The following is a 23,528-nucleotide window of genomic DNA, read 5'->3' as shown; positions in this document are numbered from 1 at the left end:
CCCCCCCCCCCAAACAGAGGATCTTATGAAAGTACTGCGGGCAAGAAAGAAGAGACAAAATATCAGTACACCCACAAAAATGCCTGTGTACCTCCTGTTTGACCTTTGATGGCAGTAGAGGCATCACAGACACCAAGAGCATTGTAACACCACCCCTGGGAAACAGAAAGCCAGCACTGGAAGTCTCTTCAAGGGAGACATCAAATAGCTGGCCCCTGTTGTTTCAAGCTTTACAAACAAGGTACCATACGTGAGCACCTTGCTCTCTTCCAAAGCACTCCACACGTGCGCACCGGGACAGGCTGCTGCGCGGATCCCGCTTCCGTCTGGAGCCATGGTGCATTCGTAAGACAGGCAGGCGGGACAACTGGGTGGACGTAAATCCCGGGTAGCAGTAAGAAGCCGGGTTCTTGCTCTGCCTCTGTCCCTGGGCAAATCTTAAAAACTTTGTGCCTTTGTTTCTCCTTTTATTTGTAGAAGCGGAGAGGTCAAGACAGAGGAAGAAGCGCTGTACGATCCTTCTTCCCCTTGTCATCCCCCATTGTCAAATCTCCTCTCCAGGCGCTGATCATTTTACAGTTAAATTACTGCCCACGGCTCGTCTCTGTGTTCACCTCCAGTGAATTTTTTCAAAAAGGCTATTTCAGATGCTGTTCACCTTCGCATCGGATTCAGCCCCTTAATTTGGGTTTTCACGTCCTCCGCGAGAACTTCCCTCTTGTCTGGCTTGTTTTTAACCCAAGCCTTTCCGTGTCGGGCCTCGGTGGTGACGTGCGGCCGAGTCGTGGGCGCAGCGCTCAGGAGTATGTGGCGGGACACGAGGTGCCTCCCCCGCCCTGTGCTCCACCGTTCCTCTGGCTGATTTGCATCCACCATTTAGCGGCGGGCTTCCCAGATACTTTCCTAGAACTCAACTCTCTTATCAGCTTCCCCAACGTGCAGCCTGGGACTTTTTTATTGGAATCTTGCCCTGTGGCCGCAGCTTAGAGAGAAAGCGCCAGTGTTCACGCCCTTTGACAACCAAGTGGAAGCCGGCGGGAGCTCGTGCTTCTCTGCTTGTCCCCAGAGACTCGGCCGAAAGGCTCCGAGAAAGCTTTCGTGGCCTCAGCTCTCCCCGAATGCCGAAGCCTGTGGCCAGACCAGCCACTTTCTGTGAAGAGTAAGAAGCCTACCGACAGGCTGGACAGGCTGTGTGTTAGAGCCAACATCGCAATGAATAACCGAGATCTTTGAAATTAGATGTTGTTCATGATAATAGGAACAACAGCTGTGCTTAATCTAGCAGGCAGCAGTGGCCCCTTTCATTCACAGCTAGGTGATTTTGAATTGTAAAAAATAGCAATGAATCACAGACATTTATATGAAAGTATCATGCTTCAACTATGATTTGATAAATTACTGTAACAATCTCTGGGATGTTCGCTTACGACTGCTGGACGCAAGAAGTGTATCACAATTAAAAAATACACACACACACACACACACACACACAGAGTCTTCTCTGTTACACTGTGATCCAAGTTATCCAAAATCCGCTTCAAAAAATATTCCTAAGGATTCATTCTACTTCTCACCCCCAAACTGTGTTTTTTTTTTTTTAACAGAAAAATACGTAAAGGGCTTTTTGTTTTATTTTCTTAGTCAAGAAATCTTGACAGAAGAGAGGAGGAAGCTGCCTTTGCTTGAGCCCCCACCATTAAAATCCTAATGAAATATTTCTTGTTCCTCGAAGACTGTTGTATAAAGAAGATTTGATTTTCCTGAGTAACTGGAAACATCTTCGTGAGGACATGTCTTGCACTAAAGATAGCCTCTGGGTTTTTGGATTTTATGTGAGATCAATTAAGGCAGTTTGCTGCCTTTATGTTTTCTTCCCAGAGCTAGTCTAGTTGCTTCGTGTTTACCCCTTTTCTCTAGCACTCAAGGAGCTGCAAAGAGCAGGCAAAGGAAATGCTCGGCTTTTTCAAGTGCAGAGATGAGTGTTCTTCACCGAAATGAACGCAGGCTGCTGTGGGGGAGTTTTCTTAGGTCAAAATCCCTTAGAATAAAACTTACAAAGTCATTGTTTTCTTGCCTCGTTACACAAATAATATATAAATTTATATTGTAATTTTTCTTCCAGCTGAATCAGAGCTTGACGATTTTGCAAATAATTCCACGCAGAAGCCAATGGCACACACTTTCCTGAGACTTTCATTGCAATCAATAAGTTTGCTGTTGCTGTCAGCCTATGCAATTTCTCTGATTAACCTGTGAAAAGTATTCTCCTTCATGAATGCTGTTCAGAAATAAACAGATATTGTAAAAGGAGACAAGGGCAGGTTCCAGAACTCGAATTCTTGGTGATCTTAAATGATGATGTATGAAAGAAAGAGAGAGGGAAAACAATTTGATTTGCTCCAACTAGGTTGACCCAGAAAGGAGAAGAGCAGAAAAATTGCTTTGCCTAAGCAAACATGACATCAAGTCAGACAAGAGCAGCATTCACAAAATGCAATATCGAGGCTTTATTTAAAATATATATAGTCTGGATCTGAAAGACACTTAAATGCCGGTAATAAAAAAGTCTTTGCTCATTCTGGTTTTCTACTGCTATTTTTCTACTACTTGCTGGCAACAGCTTCTATCTCCTCCCTTGAGATACTGTCCTAAGATTTGGAGTGGGACTCCTTTGCTCTGGTTGAATTATGATTGAACTCAAAGTTCAGATAGGCAAAAAAAGCCATCTGACACTAAAAATCAAGCTGACTTCCAAAGAGATGCTGGTTTTCTAGGGCAATATAGACACTGCCTTTGTAACAAAGACTTAGAATTCTCTGAGGAGTGTAAAAAAATTTAAGCGCAATCTTTACCAGTATCTAGTCTGCGTGGAATTATAACTAGTTTTGCCTGGCGTTCCCCAAAGTGTAATGAGCTCCTCGATTATGCTCTAACCACCTATCCTGGGTTCAAATCAGTGCACGATAAATATTTGTGGAAATGAATGGTTTTTGTCTTCTTTTTTGTGTAAGGTTTGTCTTAGAGTTGGAGAGAGTAATGAGGTAGATTTTTATCAACTTAAAAATCTTGCCTTGGTCGTACCTCTTTGTGGATGACAATATTAGCGTTCGTTCACATGTCCGTTTTCGCCCTATGTGAGACACAGAGGGACACACGTCCCCGCCTTCTTGACACTAGGCTTGGTCACGTGACCCCCTTTGGCCATTGAGCCATGAGCCGTGTGCTGTGCCCCTTCTAGGTGGAGACTCCGGTAGTTGTCTTTGCCACATTCTCACTTGCCCCGCTACTGTAACAGGTGAAGCCCCAGATGACAGCTGCGCTGTGACCCTGGGTCCTGGAGTCAGGGTGAGGATCCTGTGCAGGTGACCCACAGAAAAGCCATAAAGCATACCTGGCATGAACGAGCAATACACTTGTGTTCTTTGTAAGCTATTTTGGGGGTGTCTGTAGGTGCCACATATTGCCTAGCTCAGCTTATCAGGATCGATCAAGTATTGGCAAAGCTCCCCAAGATATTACCCAAACCCAACTTCTAAAAAATTATTATTTTTTAAGATTTTATTTATTTATTTGACGAGAGAGAGACACAGCTAGGGAGAGAGGGAACACAAGCAGGGGGAGTGGGAGAGGAAGAAGCAGGCTCCCAGCGGAGGAGCCTGATGCGGGGCTCGATCCCATAATGCCAGGATCACGTCCTGAGCCGAAGGCAGAGGATTAACGACTGAGCCACCCAGGCGCCACCCCCCCAAAATTATTTGTTAACCAGCAATATCGTGGTGCTGTTGCAGCTGCTCGCTGTTCATTTACTGTCAACCTGACTTTTCTTTTTTTTTTTAATAGCTTGGCCAGTCTTTTAGGTGTTAGGAAATACCCATGAAGTCAGAGCCTTTGACGATAATGACTATGAATGAGCTTAAGTAATAAAATTATTGTGTATTGCAGATATCTTTCTACCTTTAACATTTATGAAGCGAAGTCAATTTTCACTCAAACAGGTTTCTTTTCATCTGGTTTTCTCTACAATGTTTATGCCTGAAGTTTATTGCTAGCAGTAAAGAGTGTCCAAGTATGTTATGGGAATAGCCAAATTCCCAGTGCTTTAAAATGTATTCCATAGGCCCCAGAGTCAGTTAAAAGCTGATTGATTATACAGCAAATACATCAAAACTGGTATTTATGAAAAATCCCATTTCTTCAGCTCTATCTCTTATAAGCGGGAACATCACATTTGGGAGTTGTGGTGCGAATATCTCAGACAGCTATGAGAAAAATTACTGCAGAGTTTCCATGACAAAGAGAAGGTTCTTTAAACTGCTCAATAAGTTAATAAAAGATCTATGTCAACTGAATGCCTCTCCTGAACATGTATTTTAAAAGGTGTGGTTTAAGTAGTTTAGTATGGCCCGTCTATTCAGGCTTTCATATTCAAGTCACCAAAACACTTATTACATAGCTGGATAAAGGAAAAATGTACTTTCTCAGCAGACTGGTTCAGAACTGACAAGAAAGTTTCTGTTTAATTTGTTCAAGAGATGGGCAAAAAGTTCTGGCTTAAGAAGGGAGAGTGAGATATAGGCTAGCCTATCCCAAAGATGCTACAGATGTTTTAATGTTTTCCATTTGCATATTTGGTCAATGATAATTCATTTGTTAATATATCTTCCATGTATTCTTTATTGGCATAATCTATTGTAGATTACAAAATCAAACTCCTTTTTCCTAACACTTTATGGACTCTATACTTGATACTATTCCCTAGAGGAGACAGAGTGTGTCTAACAGGTTTGATAAGCTATGCTTTTTTGCAAATAGTCACTCTTGCCTTTTTGATGATGCCAGCACTAACAACAGGCTATGATACAGACTGTGTGTGGTAGCTAGTTCTACTAAGTGCTATGCAGCGGAGAAGAAGCCAGGACTTCACATTGGTGATTGACTGAGGCATAAAGGATGCACCAATCTGGGTTTAGCTACAGTCTAGAAATTCTGAAAGAAACGTTCATGTCTGAAGGGAAAAGCCAGCATATCAGCATACCATCAAACAGAAAGAAAATCTGTATAGCCGTATTTGGTATCTGAAAGTATAACATTTCATGCTTATGACATAGTCAGAGGTCAGCAAAGCTCTAGCTTAAATATTTCTGAGGACAAAGTACAGTTTAAAAGAGTTGAAAATGGCTTGGTTGGTCAAATTCCCCCCCAAATGGTTGTAAGGACCACTTACTTATACCTAAATGGTGCAACAGGTCCCCCTTCCTTTAAAACGGGTGGCATGACTTTATTCCATCGTTTATTTCATTGAGAATCCATGTGAGTCTCTGAACGTGCCATAAAGAAGTGGGGGCAGAACGGGCTTCAGCATCTCCCAGGGAGGAACGCGGCCAGTGGGATGGTCCCTTTTGTTTCTCCCTGAGGCATACAGCCCAATGCAACTGAACACAGCCTAGCCTGAGCTCAAAGGGAGGTCTACGCTTTTCCAGTTTCACTATTCTTCCACATTCCTGAAAGAATAGCTTCTCCAGGATGTAAAACCAGTCCACTGTCCACTAGGCATGAACTGAAAATTGCACATCAGGAGTGGACATTCTATCCAGGTTCCCAACAGGGCATACCACTGAATCCTCCAAGCCCATGGAATAAGCAGAATATCCTTCAGATAAGCCGCCCTTCTCTATGTGTGTCTTATGCTATTCCCACCTGCGCCTCATCAACCGCAAGCCTCTTAGATGGAAGGAAGCCTGTGTCAGGCTGCTGTCCCAGCTACTGCTGGCTGCTGCTGTTGCCCGGAGAAGGGCAGGCACCGAGACGGAATGAGACATTGGTTTTAATGTTTCGTATTTTCTCCCTGCTCTGAAAGCGCGCTGTAGTTTGCTGCTGTTATTACCAAGGGTTCATTGAAAATGAAACTGGGGTGTCTTGGTGGGATTTTGCAGTAAAGAGATAAAGCAGGTTCGGGCAAGACTGGGCAGTTCACAATTTGAAGTGGATTGAGCAGTAGCCATTTGTTTGCTGGGCTGAATGGAGCATAATTTATGCAGCGGCAGCAGAGGCTGAAAGCCAGTCTGGCCTTGACCCATTTATCTTTAGAAAACTAATTAAAGTGGAGAATCTGGTTTACTGTTGTTATTGAGGTTTTACTTTTTCCCACTCGGGCCAAGCAGAGACTGAGGTGTGTGTGTGTGTGTGCGAGTCTGGGTGGAAGGTAGGAAATATCAGTTTCACCTAAAGACAGCAGCTGAGGCTCTAGATAATAAAGCAGTTTCTTAAATACAGCCTGACATCCTTTTGAAATGCAAAATAGTGGATTTAGCCAGATGCAGAATCCTTTGAGGTGACAACGAAATGCCATGGCAATTTAAAATGAACAACAGACAGTTTCCCTGAATCCTTACAACCAAGACATCCTAAATCACACCAAAATGGCCCCAAAGAGCAGAGAAGAACATTTTTATGACCAGCATTTTACTCTGAAACTGGGATTAACCATCAGGCAGGAATGATACCAGAAACTGAGTTGCTTTGTCTATTTCGCTTCAGAATAATAAAGTGCATAACTTGATATTTTGCAAGTTCTTAAATCTATACATAATAACATCAATAATTCATATTTAGCACCAATGGCAAACCAGTGAATTTCAAAAGTAACACTGTATTTTTGGCCCAGCGAACGAAGATATAGGAGGCCAGCAGGAAAGTCCAGCAGACAGGGTGGGGGTGGAGGATGATATTATGATTTACGTTCCTTCCAATAATATTCCTCTTGGGGGAAATCTACAGGGCCCCTGATAACCGTAAGATAAGGTGATTGGACTGGCTCAACGGCTGGAAAACCTAGAAGTATCAGGAGGATGTTGCTGGGAAGGGTAGGCGCATACGATCCGAGCTGGAACTACTCTAATTTTGTCCTCCCATGACGTTTGCTCCCCCATTTCCCATGTAGCATCAGAAGACCCTAAGCCATCTGTCTTCCCTGTTCCTTCTTCAAGGTCTCCTCTTCCAGAGTATTCCTGCTCCAGATTTACCTCTTCACTTTCCTTTCTCATTCAACCTGCCCTGGGCTCAGAGAACTGTGATGATGAATGGGAATATAACTCAGGGGACAATTTCCTTTTAAGGAAATGAATTTTAACAGAGGAATTCACTGCCTGAATTGAAGGCCAGGCAGACACAGAGCGCTATGATGTCATAGGCGTGCCGCGTGAATAAATCTGTGCTCTGCAGGTAAGAGTCATCTTCTCTCCTGGGTCCACAATGCTGTGCAGAGTTCAGAACGTTATGAAAAGGTATTATCAGCATGGGATGGTAGTATGAAAACCAGATTAGAAAATTTAACTCTCTGATTATTATGGTTAATATATAAAGTCAGGTAAGATAACCTGGGTGTGCCGTCCGTCCTCAGCCCCAACACAAACCACACTGTACTAAGATATACCCAGGGCGCCCTCCCTGAACGCTCTATGAGACATCAGTAAATCCAAGAAGGAAGAAAAAAAAGAGTAAACAACCCATACCACAAACAATTTCTTAACCCCCTAAATTCTCTGTCCTCGCTAATGGAAAAATTAGCTCCTTATGCATGACAGCTGATGTTGGTTTGTTGTTATTATTAGCGAACTAATTATTCGCTCAGCGCAAGAAGAAAAAAGCCAATATATTCTATCAGGGAAGAGCTAGTTTTTCAGGCAGACTACACATAGTCTGAACATTGGGACAGAATTTAAATCAGCCACCAAATGAGTTAGTCTAACACAAAGCTTAGATTGAAAACCTTGCCATTGGGAAGGAATACCAAAATGGTTGTTAACCATAAATACCAAGCTGAGAGGAAGCCTCTAAACCCATCGGTCATGCGCAGTATTCAACGCGCTTTAGTCTGGACAGGGAAAGTGGAGGTGGAATTTCTCAAGAACTCTCTGAAATGACTGTATGAAGACAAATGAGGATGAGAGTAAGAAAAAAGAAGACCAGAGCTTACACTATGTTGCATTGTCCTCCACACAATCCTCTGGGAAGCAAGAGGAAAACAAATTTAAAGGAAAAAGAAAGAGAGATTATTCTATACATAATAGCACAGCACAAGTATAACGTTTAGCTTTATAGGGCTGGCATTCCCCCCACCCCCGCCCCAAACTCCCTCAGAATGACCAGGAGAATGTTCGAGAAGCCTGTACAACACAGTACAATGTTGAATACTTACTGCAGGGTCATTGGTCTAAATCATCACCAACTTGATGAATTAACTTCCATGTGTCTGTTTTTTTTTCTTTGAAATCTACTTTTATAAAATACATTCCTCTAAGATACATGATTTAAAGTATATTTTGCTCTGATGAGTCCACTGGAGTAAATAACCAACATTCCCTGCCCAGTGTGTCCAGGAGCTCTAGAGCATGTCATGCTCAATTTTCTGAGCTGTACAACTAATTGTCTTTCACAGACGATAATCTGAAATATCTCTGTATTCTCGGATCTTCAAAATCGAGCTCTTTTAGGTTCATGTATTTTTAACAGTTTTTACTTCCAGTGACATTCCAGTGGAAGTTTCTTTAAAAAAAAAACTCATAGTTTCGTGTTAAATTATGTAAGAGAATTCATGAAGTATAAATTTAAGAAAAAAAGGAAGAAAAATCAATCTTTTGCAAATAATCACCTCTGGCCTATTTAACTGAAAATCAGTAACAGTAGGCAGGGACAGAGGGCCGCTGGGGTGGGTGTTGGTAACAGTAAAGACATGTGACCATGGGGCACCAATCTGTTAACCAAAATATTTGATGGCATTTGTACCTTCAACAAACCATGGGTGCTGCAGGAAGGACTGTGATAGTCTTTGATGAGTCAGCTTTTCATCAGCAGCTGAATTTATGCAAGTGTATTCATTCATTATTGGATAATAAAAATAACTTCAGGGTAGAATGTCTGAAAGCCACTGACTACCTAAACTGATTTTTATGCCCATATTAACTTTAGAGGAACAAAGGGAAAAGCTTCCTAGGGATATAAAGGAATTTATAAGTTCCTTAAACACCTAATAGAGGTTAAATGGTGGAATTGATGTATTTTTAAGAAAGAATTTTGTTTTTAATTATTCTATAGAAGTTCTAGCAGCAGTTTGCCCAGGTTAGGGTTAGGAGATTTACTTCTAAAAACACCCCCATAAGTACCAGTTCATATAAAAAATAGCTTTACGATAATTGATATAAGAACATTGACTAAAAGACTCCAAAGTTAATTAACACAGGTACTCATTTTAAGTGGTAGTAAGAAGCAACGCCCCAAGAGCTTTACAATTTAGTTATTTTTCACTTTGGCAAAAGCAGTGGGGTGACTGGGATATTCTTTTGATGCTGTCCTTGAAGGATATTCTCTGCTGAAACACTTAGAGAAATTAAGGGAAGTCTTTTCCAATTATCCGCCTTTTCTGGGACACACGCTTCTTATAAATATTCAGGAAACATCTTTTCAGGAGAAAATTAAAACAGGAGTAGGTAACATGAGACTTGTTTATAAACAGTCAAAATAGGCTGTAATATACGGCAGACCCATCAAGAGAATTTACCAATGCATGCATCTTGAAGATGATTTGGTCTGACTGTTGACATATAAGCTGTCATATGAACAGTCGGTCTAAGGTAACCGCTTTACCTTTCCACTATTCAGAAATACATTGAACCCTCAAAAGGAAGAAAGCCTTGCGGGAGCCAAAGGCTGCAAACGAAGATCCTGATGTGAGCTTTGGGCTTAATTTGTGTTTCTCAAGAATAACCGTACATAGTTCCTTTTGATGTGGAAACAGCCCCTTGCCCTTAGGGACTGGGGAAGTGACTCCGGGTCAGTTGATGGCTGGCTGTGAATTACAAATCACTAATTCTTACAATTTGGGAATTTAATTCAATAAAACATTAATAAATCTGCCATTCTCTCTTATAGAGCCTGAAGTCACACCTATGAGGAAGTTAAGTACCGTGTGCTGTCAGAGAACATTTTAGAATAAAACTGACTTATTGATTTATATTCCTATGCACTGAATCTGGCCCTTATGTACTCAGTCTGGTCCTTGGTTTTTACCCATGATTATATGATTAACCATTACTGATTCTTTTCAGAAAAAATTTGATTAAAGTATATTTTGGGGGGTGCATAAAAACAGAAGAGCCTAAATCAGTTTGCTATTTGCCAATACTCTTCAAGACCTTTATATTTGGGGCATTTCGAAGATCATCAATGAATTTCCTTTCTAAAAGAAGGTTCAAATTCTAATTTCCTTATCTATCAGATATATCACATGACAATCTCAAAGCATTGATGTTTTATTTAGATTGTGCTAAATTGCATACATACTGCTGTCTTGAGAAAAATATTTTTCTTGCTCTACTTCCCCTGTTTGAGTGTGTGTGTGTGTGTGTGTGTGTGTGTGTGTGTGTGTGTCTTTTTCTCCTGGGGAGGAGAGAAAACTGTGCTTCTGTTTCAAAGGAAAAAAACATTAATTAGTCATCGTAGATATCATTCTATTGATCCAATTCAATCCAATTTTAACTAAGTGCATAATGCACCCAAATTGTTATTACATTTTACTGATTGTGGTAAGAACACTTAACATGAAAGCTACCCTCCTAACAGATTTTCAAGTGCATGAGACAGGACTGTTATCTACAGGCACAATGTTGTACAGCAGATTGCTAGGAATTACTCATCTTGCCCCGTGCCCCAGTTCTTAAATTAGAATTTATGAAAATTCCAAAAAGCCTGAATTATTCCAATAACTAAGTTAGAGCCAACTAAAATGGAAAAAACAAAAAAAAAAAAAGAGAGAGAGTGAGAGAACTCAAACCCATACTCACCATTTGTGCTTTGGTGAGAAGGATCTTAATAGACAGAGGAGTTTGTAAAGGAAAAACTCTAACAATGGACTCTCATGACAGCCATCATTTCTTTAAAACAACTGGCTAGTGGTTCAGGGGAATCTACTTGGTTGTTTAAAAGAAGAAAGGTGACTACTTTTAAACTCTTCCTGAAACTGTGAACAGAGAATAGACATGACCAAGGTAACATAGAAGGTTGAAGCAATACCCAGATGATTCCTTTTTCGAAACCTACACCGAAGTGGGGTTTTATTTGTTAATAAACAGTAATAGATTTATAACACAATTTAGCAGCTAATGACTCCACTTACCCCTTCACTTTTGCTCTTCGTGGATAGGCCTTTATGTTGTAAGCACATTTGATTTTTATAGACAGAGATGCTGAGATGTACTTACGTGGAGGCCAAACTCACCCAATTTAATCATATGAATCCTACAGTGTGGAAGGATATTAACTAAAGTGATAAAGTAATTTATGACAGTGACTAATAAAAGTATTTTCATAATCAGAAATCCTTGAGATCTGAGTTTATATGACATAATCAGATGTGGTTCAGGTATTTTATGACCTTAAGGTTTTTATCTGTTAATTTTACATCAAGATAATTGGCAAGGCAACATTAACAGTGCTAACAATTACAGGTATATAAATTGTTTATAGTGCTATAAATTGCATTGAAAATAATCTGGCAGTATTTCTTTGAAATTATGAGCTTTTCATTTTTTATGGCAAAATTTGATTTTTAAGACATTTAAAAAATGTGTTTACTATGTTTATGGTTGTATTCTCCAAGTGAATTGCTTTGCTGATAGATATCATTTGGTGCCCTGATACACATTTAAGTGGATCAAAGAGTGACATTGTTAAGGCTTCCAACTTTTAAAAGACACACAAAAAAAGAAAAAGAAAATGGTAGTAACATTGACTTGGGGTCTCTTGGCAAGGTCTTTCAAACAGAAAACTTTACACACCAGAAGGCATGATAAAATTACACTGAATAAATAACAGAAGCAGGTGAGTAAGAAATGTGCTATTGTAATTATATCTCTGGAAGATATAGTAACTTAGTCTTCAGATTAATATTTCAGAAGAAATATGAAGTTGAAAATCTGGCCACTGCATGAGTGGATTAATAGTGATAAGACGCCTTAAATAATCTAATTCATGACCTAAAAGGAAGATCTCATTATTTTTCAATATTCTAATTAAGACCAGGAGCAGATATAAGAATGAGATGACTTTTACAACCAACTTTTTCAGAGTCCCATCATGTCTCCTGAAGAATAACCTCGATAACAGAAAGTGCGCACAATGGCCATCAGTCCGAGAGAACTCACCAGCCGGTCCAAGCTCGTGCCTGCGGCAGTTGTGGGTCTCTCCTCAGGATTGTAAGGCCTGAACCGCGTATTAAAATTTTCCGGAGCTGAGCGAGCAGATCGGAGGGCTGGAGCAGGTTTGGGTTGGCCACACCCCTGAAAGACCTGGAAGAACCATTGAAAGGTCAAGAAAGTTACACAGTGAGTTTCTTCCTAAGACCCTGGTGCGGAAGCATGCAATGCAATGGTTTTCCCATTTTTCATGGGACTCCTACCTCCAGAAAACTCTAATCTGTAAATTTAAACGACACCAACTGCTAATATAACAGGAAGAACTGACTAGACAGAGGTGGGGTGCCTGACTGTATGCCCTGACTCTTGTTTTCAACATAGACAGCCAGTCCTCATTATTTATGGATTCCGTATTTGCAAATTTGCCTACTCTCTAAAATTATTTTGCAAGCCCCAAATCAAAAGTCACGCGCTTCTGTAGACAAGAGCTGAGTGGCCCTCCAGGCATGCTCCCAGCTGAAGCCGAACAAAGTGATGGTCGGCCTTCTTGTTGCAGCTCACATGCTGAAAACCAGTGTCCTTTCTGTGGCCTCTTTAGTGCTCCGTTTTTCACATTCTTGTGCTTTTCCTTGGCAATTTCCCTGTTTAAGAGGCCCCCAAGCTTAGTGCTGCGGTGCTGTCTGGTGTTCCTGAGCACAAGGGGCTGTGATGTGCCATATGGAGAAAATATATGTGTTGGATAAACCTTGTTCAGGCAGAAGTTCTGGTGCACTTGGCCATGAGTTCAATGTTAATGAATCAACAGTATATATTAAATAAGGTGTCTTTAAGAAGAAATACACGTAAGTTGCCTCTTGGTGGGTTGACCAAAAGGCGGCTAAAAGCTTGCAGGAGCCTAACCCTGTGTTTCCAGCAGTTCAGTATTTGCTAATTCAGTATTTGTAGCCACGTTATGAGACAGAACGATCACAGATAATGAACATCGACTGTATTAAAAATAGGAATTGTAATTGCTACATTGTGGATGATGTCAGGACTAAATGAACGTGACCGAGACATTTTCATGTACTTGAATTTGGCATTTAGTAAATATCTGAATGGGATTCCTGTTATGGCGACAAATGTATGTTGTGTCTAGCATCCTAGACCACATAACCTGAGTGGCCCCGCTGTGAATAAGGAAAACCAGTACTGCAAGAGTTCTTTGAAAACACTCTTTGGAGCAAAGGTGCGGAAATAGGACAAGCCAACGTGGTGAAAAATCCCTATAATGACAGTTCCCTCTAATTTTGTTGTTGACAGCTGTGCATGTCACGGTTAGGTTTGCTGTGGGAAATCAAACATTTCAGTGTAATGATCCTAGGGACCAAGTAGCCAGTTCTTTCCCACAGTGATTTCAGGGTGGGGTGGGGACACTTCCTTGGCTGTTTTTAGAAGCTTCCTACTCTCTGCTGGTTATCAAGAGGCAATACCTTTACTAGAATGACAAAAACTCTAGTCACATTTTCAGGAAGTTTTGATGAAGTTGAACTTGACGTTTCTTCCATTTATCCACAGGAGGTGGTGATTCTATTCTTAGTTACTTATTTCAGTAAACTCTGCGACTATGTGTGTCAGCTAATTCTGAACCTGCGTGTGTGTGTGTGTGTGCGCGCATACGCGCATGAGCGTGTGTGTGTTTAGAGTACATGCATGCCTTTCGGTTTGGTGATTCGATCTGCTTTCCTCTAAAATAAGCATTTTTCATCAGGCATATTATGGGATTCCACGGAAGTACACAGGAGCCCTTGGAGTGCCATGCCCAATGACAAATTCCATCTCAGGCACAATTCATTTGGTGTTACCACTCCAGCTAATTCCTCTTTGGTTGCATTCAAAAGTTCTCCTTCAACTCAGCATTTTGCAGAGCCAGAGCACTCTGTCCTGGCATTCTCCGAGATTGGTCTTAACACGCTATTGATTATTCTTCGCTCACGCAATTTCTGAAGTTGATGGTGTAAACCAGCATGATAAAGATAGTGGGCCCTTTTCTCCCTAGTGCCTAAATCACTTCCCAGTGGCAAGGTCATTGCTGATGGAAGGCATTAACATTTCCAAAGCTCCAGGGTTTTGTTGAGTGTGCTATTTTGGATTGTTCTGAATATGACAGCTGACTTTTAGAAAGTGTAAAGCCTAAGGCAAAACAATGCTAATGGCCTTGCTGGGATTTCTTGAGTTGGGGCACTGAAAGAGTTAACAGGACCTTCTTAATTTGCCCTTTGGGAAATAGCTGGCTTACTGGTTTAAATTAAATCAAAGGAACAAGAAATGCCCTGAAAGAATATTAGGGCCCCAGGGGAGATACCTCATCATAACAGAAAACCTTACCGCTTGTTTGATTTTTTTTTTTCTTTTGAGTGTTAATTATACAGAATGGGAGTAAGTCAATATAGCCTAGTAGCCTTTTGTTATGTATATCAGGTTTGGATTTTTAAGGTGACTTCAGTACAGAAATTGCTGAGAGTATGATTCAAATGGAAGAAGACACTGACTTTCATTATGATGGAAACAACACCTCACCTCATAATAGTTGGAGACCGAAGGAAAAATCTGTCATAATATGTCAAGATATGAATCTTGAAGGTCCTTCAACAGATTCTATTTTACCCTTAGGAAAAAAGGCATGGTCATAAAGAGATCCTTCAGTGGGAAGTGGCACGCCAAGGGATCCAGAGTTGGTTTTCGGAACTTTTTACAGAACCTGAAGGGAAGAATCGGAAAGGAGACTGGTGCACCCACGCGCCCTGTCATTGCTCAGGAACAATGAGAAGCCCTTGGCTGATGCTCATTGCAGAGACTGTATCTTAACATATATCCGTCACATTACTTAGATGAGTTCCAAAGTGAAAATCAATGCTTTCATTTGCCATACATGCAATCTGTTAGTTAGACAATGTTTTTAAAACCTGGGGTTCATGGGATGATGGACAAAAGGAATTCTTGTGCAGGACTTTCGGACCGTCTCAGACCATTTTCTGAGCCTACTGTAGCAGCGGTATAGTTAAGACAAAGTTCTGTGGCTCAGGAGGCCCAGGGCTAGTTCCTCTCGAGGACCAATAAGGCTTTTCCCTGGTGGTCTAGAGCACCTCAATACACTGTATTTCGAATAAGGGAAGCAACAGAGGCGGAATAATGTGGGTCGGTTAAGTGAGAGGTTAAATAAGTTAGCTTACATGAGACAGTAGATCGAGACTCTACTCCGAGGAGTGGTCAGGGCTGGAGATGTGGATCTGGGTCAATAGCCTAAGGTGGTATTTTAAAGCCAAGGGCAAGTATGTGGATGGGTGGCAGGTGGGGCTGAGCACAGTCCAGTGCCATGCCAACATTCAGGGTCCTCCCTGAACTTTAGTATCCTCCTCTGCCAAATGGGAATAATAATATTACTCATCACACTGTGATGATAAAATGCAGTACATAAAAAACAGAAGCCAGCATCTGGAAAAGTAAGTGCTTGACAGTAATTAGCTACTTACGTTATTCTACAACCGTTTTCTTTCTAGAAGTTTTGTTTTTTGAGTAAGGAGATTTGAGGGGAAAAAAACGTCTGGGCTGATGTTTCTTCAATGTTTCCCATAAAACATTATTTCCAAGGGTTGTTAACAGTCGTTACATATGCAATAAATTCCATGCGTCAAAGTGAAATTAGGTATCTTGGCAGGACTTGGTCATATGAGTGTGTGTTCTGACTCATCAGAAGGGAGGCGGTCCTTTGCAGTAATTCCCAATTTGGCCACAGGCTATCCAGAGGGTGCAGGAGGTACTCCCCAGATGGGTGTTCCAGGGAACATACCGTGGGATGCACTGTGAAGTTTGTTCTAACCCACCAGGAGAAGTGATTCATATGTAACACATCCAGATGCATTGACTTCGAGGTGTTTGTGAATCCATTCTACCCTCCACTACTTTTTCTTTTTTTAGATAAAACAATTTTTAAAAGTTGAATTATATTTGAGATACATTATTATATTAGTTTCAGGCATAAAACATAGTGATTCGATATTCTTATACACTACGAAATGATCACCTCGATACGTCCAGTCACCATCGGTCACTATAGAAAGTTATTACAATATTATTGACTATATTCCCTATGCTGTACTTTAGATCCCTGTGGCTTATTACTATTAGTATTATTTTTATAACTGGGCATCTGTCCATCTTAATCCTTTTCACCTGTTACATCCCCTCCCCTTCTGGCAACGATGTTTGTTTTCTGTTATCTATTTTGTTTTGTTTGTTTGTTTTGTTTTCTAGATTGCACATATGAGTGAAATCATATGGTATTTGTTTTTCTCTGTGTGACATATTTCACTTAGCATGATCCCTCCAGATCCATCCATGTTGTGGTAAATGCAAGAGCTCATTTTTTTTCAATGACTGCGTAATATTTCACTATATATACCACAATTTCTTTATCCATTCATCTAGCGATGAACAGTTACGTTGCTTCCACATCTTACCTATTGTGCTGCGATGAACATAGCGGTACATAGGTGTTTTCAAATTAATGTTTTTGTTTTCTTTGGATAAATACCCAGAAGTGGAAGTCCTAGATTGCATGTAGTTCTATTTTTAATTTTTAAGAAACCTCTGCACTGTCTGTAGTGGCCGCACCAATTTACATTCCCACCAACAGTGCAGGTACCCTCCACTACCTTTAATTCAAGAGAAGAAATACTATTTTTAAGACACTAAAGGTCTTTTCTTTATAAGAGAACAGAAGTTTCTAGAGAACACAGTTGCAGGCAAGCCACCTCATCGCAGGAACATATCATTAGCTTTATTCCGTGAAGACATAAATCAGTATTATCTTCTGCCTATCTTCCTCCAAGGGATGTTGTAAGAGATAATTAGATACAGTGGTCCCCCCTTATTCATGGGGGATATGTTCTAAGACCCCTAGTGGATGCCTGAAACCATAAATAGCACCAAACCCTGTATATATGATTTTTTCCCATACATACATACTTATGATAAAGTTTAATTTATAAATTAGGCACAGTAAGAAATAACAATAGCAGACAATAAAATTGAACAATTATAACAAAACGCCATAATAAAAGTTATGTGAACGTGGTCTCTCTCTCTCTCTCAAAATATCTTATTGTTACTGTACTCAAGCTTTTTTCTTGTGATGAGGTGAAAAGGTAAATGCCTGCATGAGATGACGTGAGGTGAGTGACGTAGGCATTGAGACATGGCATTAGTCTACCGGTGACCTTCTCACGAAGGAAGCTATGTCAGAAGGAAGAACATCTGCTTTCGGATCACGATTGACTGCAGATAACTGAAACCCTGGATAAGGGGGGACCACTCACTGTAATCTGGAAAGTTTTTGGCATTCCCAATGTAGATGGATGCTGAAAATACACAACGGAGTTATCCCTCCTGCTTAGTGGGCTTGCAAAACCTGTGGGTTTGGGGAAGATATCTGGCTCATGAATTCTCTATCTTAAAAGGATTACTAAAATGTCTCAGAAGTGTGCTGGCATTCTGAGATTAGAGAAACTGACATTAAAGATACAAATTTCTGAAAGGAGAGACATTTTATTGTTTCGGAGAGGCGAGAAAGAGAGGAAGGTGGTGATAACAGGTTTGAGTGCTATGTCTTAGGTTTTTTAATATAAGACATTTTCCTTTAAGAACATCTCAGCATCCTAATGTATTTCCCTTAAAATAAAACAACGTGGTGCACACTATTTCAGAAGCCCCCGTGGCTTTGTACCTACATATCCTTGTCCTCTGCCGGTTGATTCTACATTCACAGAAGTCATTACTGTGACTGATAAGTCATTACAAGCTGATAAGCAGTGGCTAAAGATCAATCCCGTCTAGGCTCTCGTGTTTTTAGAAAAATTCTATCCTTTCACTTTCTACTCTGTGGGTTCTTATTGTGGTGCGATGTTGCTATTCCCATATATCATTTTGAAATTTGCAAATAGGACTCTCATCTTTTATATTAACATGGGTGGCAGTGAATGCTACCTAGACTTAATTGGACTTGATATTTTGAGAGTAAGTAATGTTTTATTTACTGATTAGATTCTCATTTATATTACAGTGTTAATGAATGAACTATTTGTCAGATGACCACTTGGGGAATTCAAATCTATCCTGTTCGTTCCCAAGGAAACGGAAGCTATCATATCTGCATCAGCTCTCTCTCTATTTTGGCCATTGTTTGCATGAGAGACAGCTGTGGCGTAAGAGAAAGGTCATGAACAAGAGTCTAAAAGCCTGGAGTACTACCTTCAGACTTTCTCCTTAAACCTCTGTGACCTTTGGGTAACATGTTCTCCCCCTTCCTCAGGGCTGCTGGGAAGATAAAATGATATGATGTTTGAAAAGACACAGAAAAAAAAATGAGGCATAGAAATGTATTATTTTAACTGAAGTAATCTGTAATTAAATAGCACAAGAATGAATAACAAATCAAATCTATGGATTATGGAGAGTGATGCATGAATCATTTTTTATGAAGAATTGGATCTTTTACATTTTGTTCATGGCTATTGCTGAATCCCAGATCTGTAAGAGTTCCTAGCACAAAGTATGTGCTTTAAAAAAAAAACAAAACTGGGAGTGAAAGATTATGGATGCATGAAACTTTTAGTTATAATTTTGCCCTTTTGCAAACATTTATGGAAGGCGATTAGCAGACAGATTTGTGTAAAGCAAGATCAGAAAGAGAAGAGAACTTTACACTTATTCAGTGTCAACAATGGGCCAGACACTGTACTGTGTATTTTATATACTCTATCGCAAAGAATCAATTATCTCTTCAAAATCAATTTAAAATTGCTTCCTTAGGCTTCAGAAAAAACAATGAATCATCCATCTGCATAAAAAACTCATTTGATATCTCCCTTCCTCCACTTACTGTGCCAACTTAGAGCAAAACCAAATCAACAACTTTGTTTAAACTGATAAATAGAACCAAAAAAAATCCTGTTTCTTGATCATTTGATAACAGCTACCCACTGTGCTTGAAAAGCCAATTAGAGAGCCGAGGACCCTGTGTATAAAATAGTTAAGCTTGGCTCTCTGATGGCTGGTGCGCGAGCTAAGAGTCATGGGTTCTGGAGATCACATCTCAAGCAATGGCTGTTTCTCGTAGCAAAAAAGACAACTCGGGCTGTTTGCAAAGCCTCCCATCTCAAGCAATGGCTGTTGCTTGTAGCAAAGGGGAAGACAACTTGGGCTGTTTGCAAAGCCTCTCTTCCTGATTTCCCCACCCTGTGAAAATGGTGAGTGGCACCAACTGCCCATGGCTGTGGTTGTACCCTATGTGTCCCTGTGTCCAACTGTCTAAGTTGAGCACAGAGCTGGGGACCCTTTCTCAGAGAGGAAGTGAAATATGTAGACCGAAATGGGAGTGCAGGAGAGGTCCACATATCACTAGTAAATAGATGTAAGTTAAAATACCTTTTAAAATCCTATTTCATTAAAAGTAATAGCAAGAAAAGCCTCATCATCACCATGATATAAGCTTAAACTGGCACCCTAGAGCCTCATTTCACACATTTTTTTTTTCCTGGCTTCTAAGAGCATTCTGCCAATAACCCATGAAGAATTTTCCTGAATATAGGCTTAGAACATTTTAATGACTTCTTTCTTTAGATATAAAATTATTATATTCATTACACTAACATTTTAAATATCGAGTCTTTTTATTTTTATTTGGTTTTATTAGTCTGCCAACTTTCTTTATGGATTGATTTTTTAAGAAATCAGGTTTTCATCCTAAAGTCTCAGAACAATCTGCTCTTCTCTTGTGTTCTTTCCTCCTCCCCTCCTCTCTGCCCCTTCCCCTCTCTCTCCTTCTCTTTTTCTTTGCTCCCTAACTCATGTTTTTCTTTCCTTAAAGACTGATTACGATGGTCCCTTAGCCAAGTCGTCTGGCAAATTCCACGTGGGTCGCTGGATGGGCCCAGGGCTCCGTGAAGAGAATTCCGGGTTATACTGAATCAAGTCAAGTCATCAGTTTCAGCTTTGGCTGTTTTTCACCAGCTTCAATTTTCAAAAGCCAGCTACCATGTCAGTTTTAAGGTTTTAAAAATTTACTCCTGATGCTTACGCAGCTTGGTTCCAGAGTATCTGTCAAATGTTTTGCATACGTCTTAAAATTGTTTCTTCAATAAAAGCAAATTCGTTCCATTTGCTTGAGAAGACGATTTTTTTTTTCCCTTGAAGGGTTTGCTTTCCTTAAACAGCAGAACACCTTGGTATTTTCTCCCCAATGGTGAGTAGGGAGGAATTACAAGGAACTGAACGAAGCATATTTTGAATGTGGTAAAAAAGAAATCTTAATCTTCTTGGCCTGGCTAAATGATTATTTCATATGCTTTTTGTTTATGGGTTTTAAAGAAATACTTTAAGATCATTTTGCTGAATTTCAATGAATGTGTAAATTTCATCAGCCTTGCTCTGTGTCATTCATTCAACCCATCACTCAACCAATATTCATTGAGTGTCGTTATGGGCAGACACAGGTGCAGGGGATATGCCAACTGGATAAGTCCCTGCTTTCATGAAGGTTCTGAGAAGAAGCGTGGCAATTACATCGTGATATATGCGATGGGGACACCCACGAGGGGCAACTAACCATCCTGGAGGGTCAGAGAAGGCTCCCTAGAAGAGCAGTGGTGTGCTGGAACGGGCTCTCAAGAGCACCTGTTAAATTGTCAGGAATTCCACAAGCCAGTCAGTAAACAGGGGTTACTAAGAGTTACAAGGTATAAATTTAAATTGCATATATTATATTGAAAACAAAAGTAATACATACTCAAAACTCATTACTTCCTAATTATTTACTCTTATCTATGCTCTTGAGGTGATTTATGCCAACCGTGTCAGTCAAGGGGAAACGTTATATTGTGGCGTGCTACTCCATGTTCAGTAACATCACACTGGTAGCTTGACATCACCACGGTGGGAATACTTACACAACAGCAATTGGGAAACACTGTGTACTAGAATATTTACTGCACTGAGAGCTGGCTTGCAAGCACTCACCAGGATACCACTGAATCTTGCCCTGGAAGTGAAGAAATAGTGTCTGGCAAATGGTGCATATAGGTGTTTGGCGTGAAGAGGACAGGAGGTTCCAGGATGTGGAAATAGATTGGGCAAAAGCATGGAGGTGATAGAAGATGGTTCTTTTGAGCAACAGAGCCAAGGCTGTCTTGTACGTCTGGCACGTACAGAGGTTTTCTTACCTCCTACGTGAAGACATCGAGTAGGACTCAGGCTGCGTTGGTCTTGTCCACTACTAACTCTACAGCAGCTAGCATGATGTTGGCAGATAATCAATGCTCAGAAACATTTGCTTTAATAATCCCAGGCACGGAGAGTGGGGAGGGTGGCCTGGAGAGGGGTGGCAGGCTGAGGGCAGCATCGTGCAAGGGCTACACCTAGGCTTGCGTCTAATGGCAATAGGGAGCCATGGAAAGCTGGTAAGCAGGGGAGTAATGTGAGCATATCTGCATTTTCAGCAATCCCTCTGGTTACAGTGTAGAGGATGGATCGAAGTGTGGCAGAACTAAAGGCAGGGAATTAATTAGGAGGCTGTAATCCATGTGGGCGATGGTAAAATCGGGGGAGCTGCTGTGGATGGATTCAAAAGAGATTGAGAAGGACTGTTCAGTGGGGCCCTTCAGGGAACAACTGTGAGGGCAGAGGAGAAGGGGAAATTCTGGAGTCACCTGGGCTTCGGGCTACGAGCAGGTGCGGCAGAGGGGGCCCACGCGGGGACAGCGAGCCCTGGGGAGGGAGGCTTTGGGGGAGGACATGTGTGCGGTTTTTGACAGGGTTATCGGGGGTGGCAGGTGGAGGTGTGTGGCGGGCCGTGGGATACACGGTGTGAGCAGGAGAGTGGTCCGGGCTAGGAGAGATTTGGGGTGAAAGCTACTCCTGTCAACGTAGCGAAGTCAGAATGCTGTGTCCGAGGAGGTCCCACACTTCTCTGCACAAGACCTCTTTTTGTCACCCAGCCCCACGAGCCCCATGTTGTAAAGACATATTGTCTAGCTAACAGGTTACGTGTATTAATAAAGAAATGATTGATTTTCACTTTGTAAGGCAGCTAAGCTACTTGGCTGGTGTTTTAAGATCTATTGTGGGATAATGAAGTGAAATGGAAGAGATATGCAAAACGATTTAGAAGAAGACGACTGACAGAAAGCCATATAATTCAAAACTTTCCGGCAGAACGGGCTGCTGTAAACACACAAAGGTGGCTCCTCCACGCGTTTAAATGTTGGCTGGCTGCGGCAATGACTCCCCCGAATCCAGCAGCAAGGCGGCTCCCCAGGCAGAAGGAAGCACTCAGAGCGGGGGTTCACTGTGTGTGTGTGAGGCTAGGCGACGGAATTCCTCCAACCCGACCATCCACCATCGACCATTGACCATCGACTGCCCCTGGGAAGCATGATTCTAAGGAAGGAGTTCTCCTGTTAAGAGGATGTTGGAAGAAGATATTCAGGTGAGCGAGAGGGTGTCTACCTCTAACAACACGCTAAATGTTAAAAACTGAATTGAGCTTCAATCCCTTATTCTTGAGTAGGTTTCATTAAGCGTAATCTTCTCATCTTTTGCCCTGAAGTTAAAGTGAAGGAAAATCTTAAGATAAATCTCCAAAGGTCAGAGATAATCAGGAGTTTCCCTTTATCATCAAAAGGAGGGAAAAAAAATTTTTTTTTAAATCCCTCTTACATGGGAGGAAAGTTAAAACTAGTTTGCTTTGGATGCATTTCTTATAAATGCATCGTAGGCACTTTCCTCAAACCTTCATTTTGCTTTATAACAAAAAGGTGTCTCTTTTTATCCCCCCTCTCTTTTCTTTGTATCTAGCATCTAAAAAAATCTGGCTCTGTTACCCAGTGATGTCACAATCAGGAATAGAACAGATTCTGGTTTTCTGTATAGAAATGGAGAAATCAAAGAATAAACGATGTTTCAAGGAGGTCACTGGTTCTTAGTGAAATATTGTAAGTAAGAGCTGACGGGTAGAATACAAACTTTGAAATCTGAATAACCAGAGAAACTATTCTGAGTATTCCGAATCCAGGCGTCGTGGAGAACTTGCTTTTCTTTTAAAAACAAAACTGAAGAAGAAATAGAAATAGAACTTTATAAATAGTAGGGCCATTTGCTTTTTTCTCAGAAATCAGGCAGAAGGAACAGAACCACTTGTCATCGCAGCAAGCCAATTAGTCCCTTAATGTGAGACTAATGTGATACCAGGCAGAGGCCACTGACATTCCCCTAAAACCTTCTACTGCGGCAGCACCAGTGCGACCA

The 23,528-nt window shown here is 41.0% G+C and overlaps 1 protein-coding gene across 1 annotated transcript in view; it reads right to left on the bottom strand.

Annotated features, from left to right (window-relative positions):
• The window catches only part of GPC6 (glypican 6), a 1,108,844-nt gene that overhangs the window by 79,901 nt on the left and 1,005,415 nt on the right, over positions 1–23,528 (bottom strand). The window contains exon 6 of the mRNA XM_034665372.1: positions 12,198–12,341. Coding sequence (XP_034521263.1) covers positions 12,198–12,341 — 144 coding nt within the window. The remainder of the gene's footprint in view (positions 1–12,197; positions 12,342–23,528) is intronic.

The sequence above is a fragment of the Ailuropoda melanoleuca genome, chromosome 7 (assembly GCF_002007445.2).
Source record: "Ailuropoda melanoleuca isolate Jingjing chromosome 7, ASM200744v2, whole genome shotgun sequence".
Lineage (NCBI taxonomy): Eukaryota > Metazoa > Chordata > Mammalia > Carnivora > Ursidae > Ailuropoda > Ailuropoda melanoleuca.
This window is presented reverse-complemented; position numbering and strand designations above follow the sequence as displayed.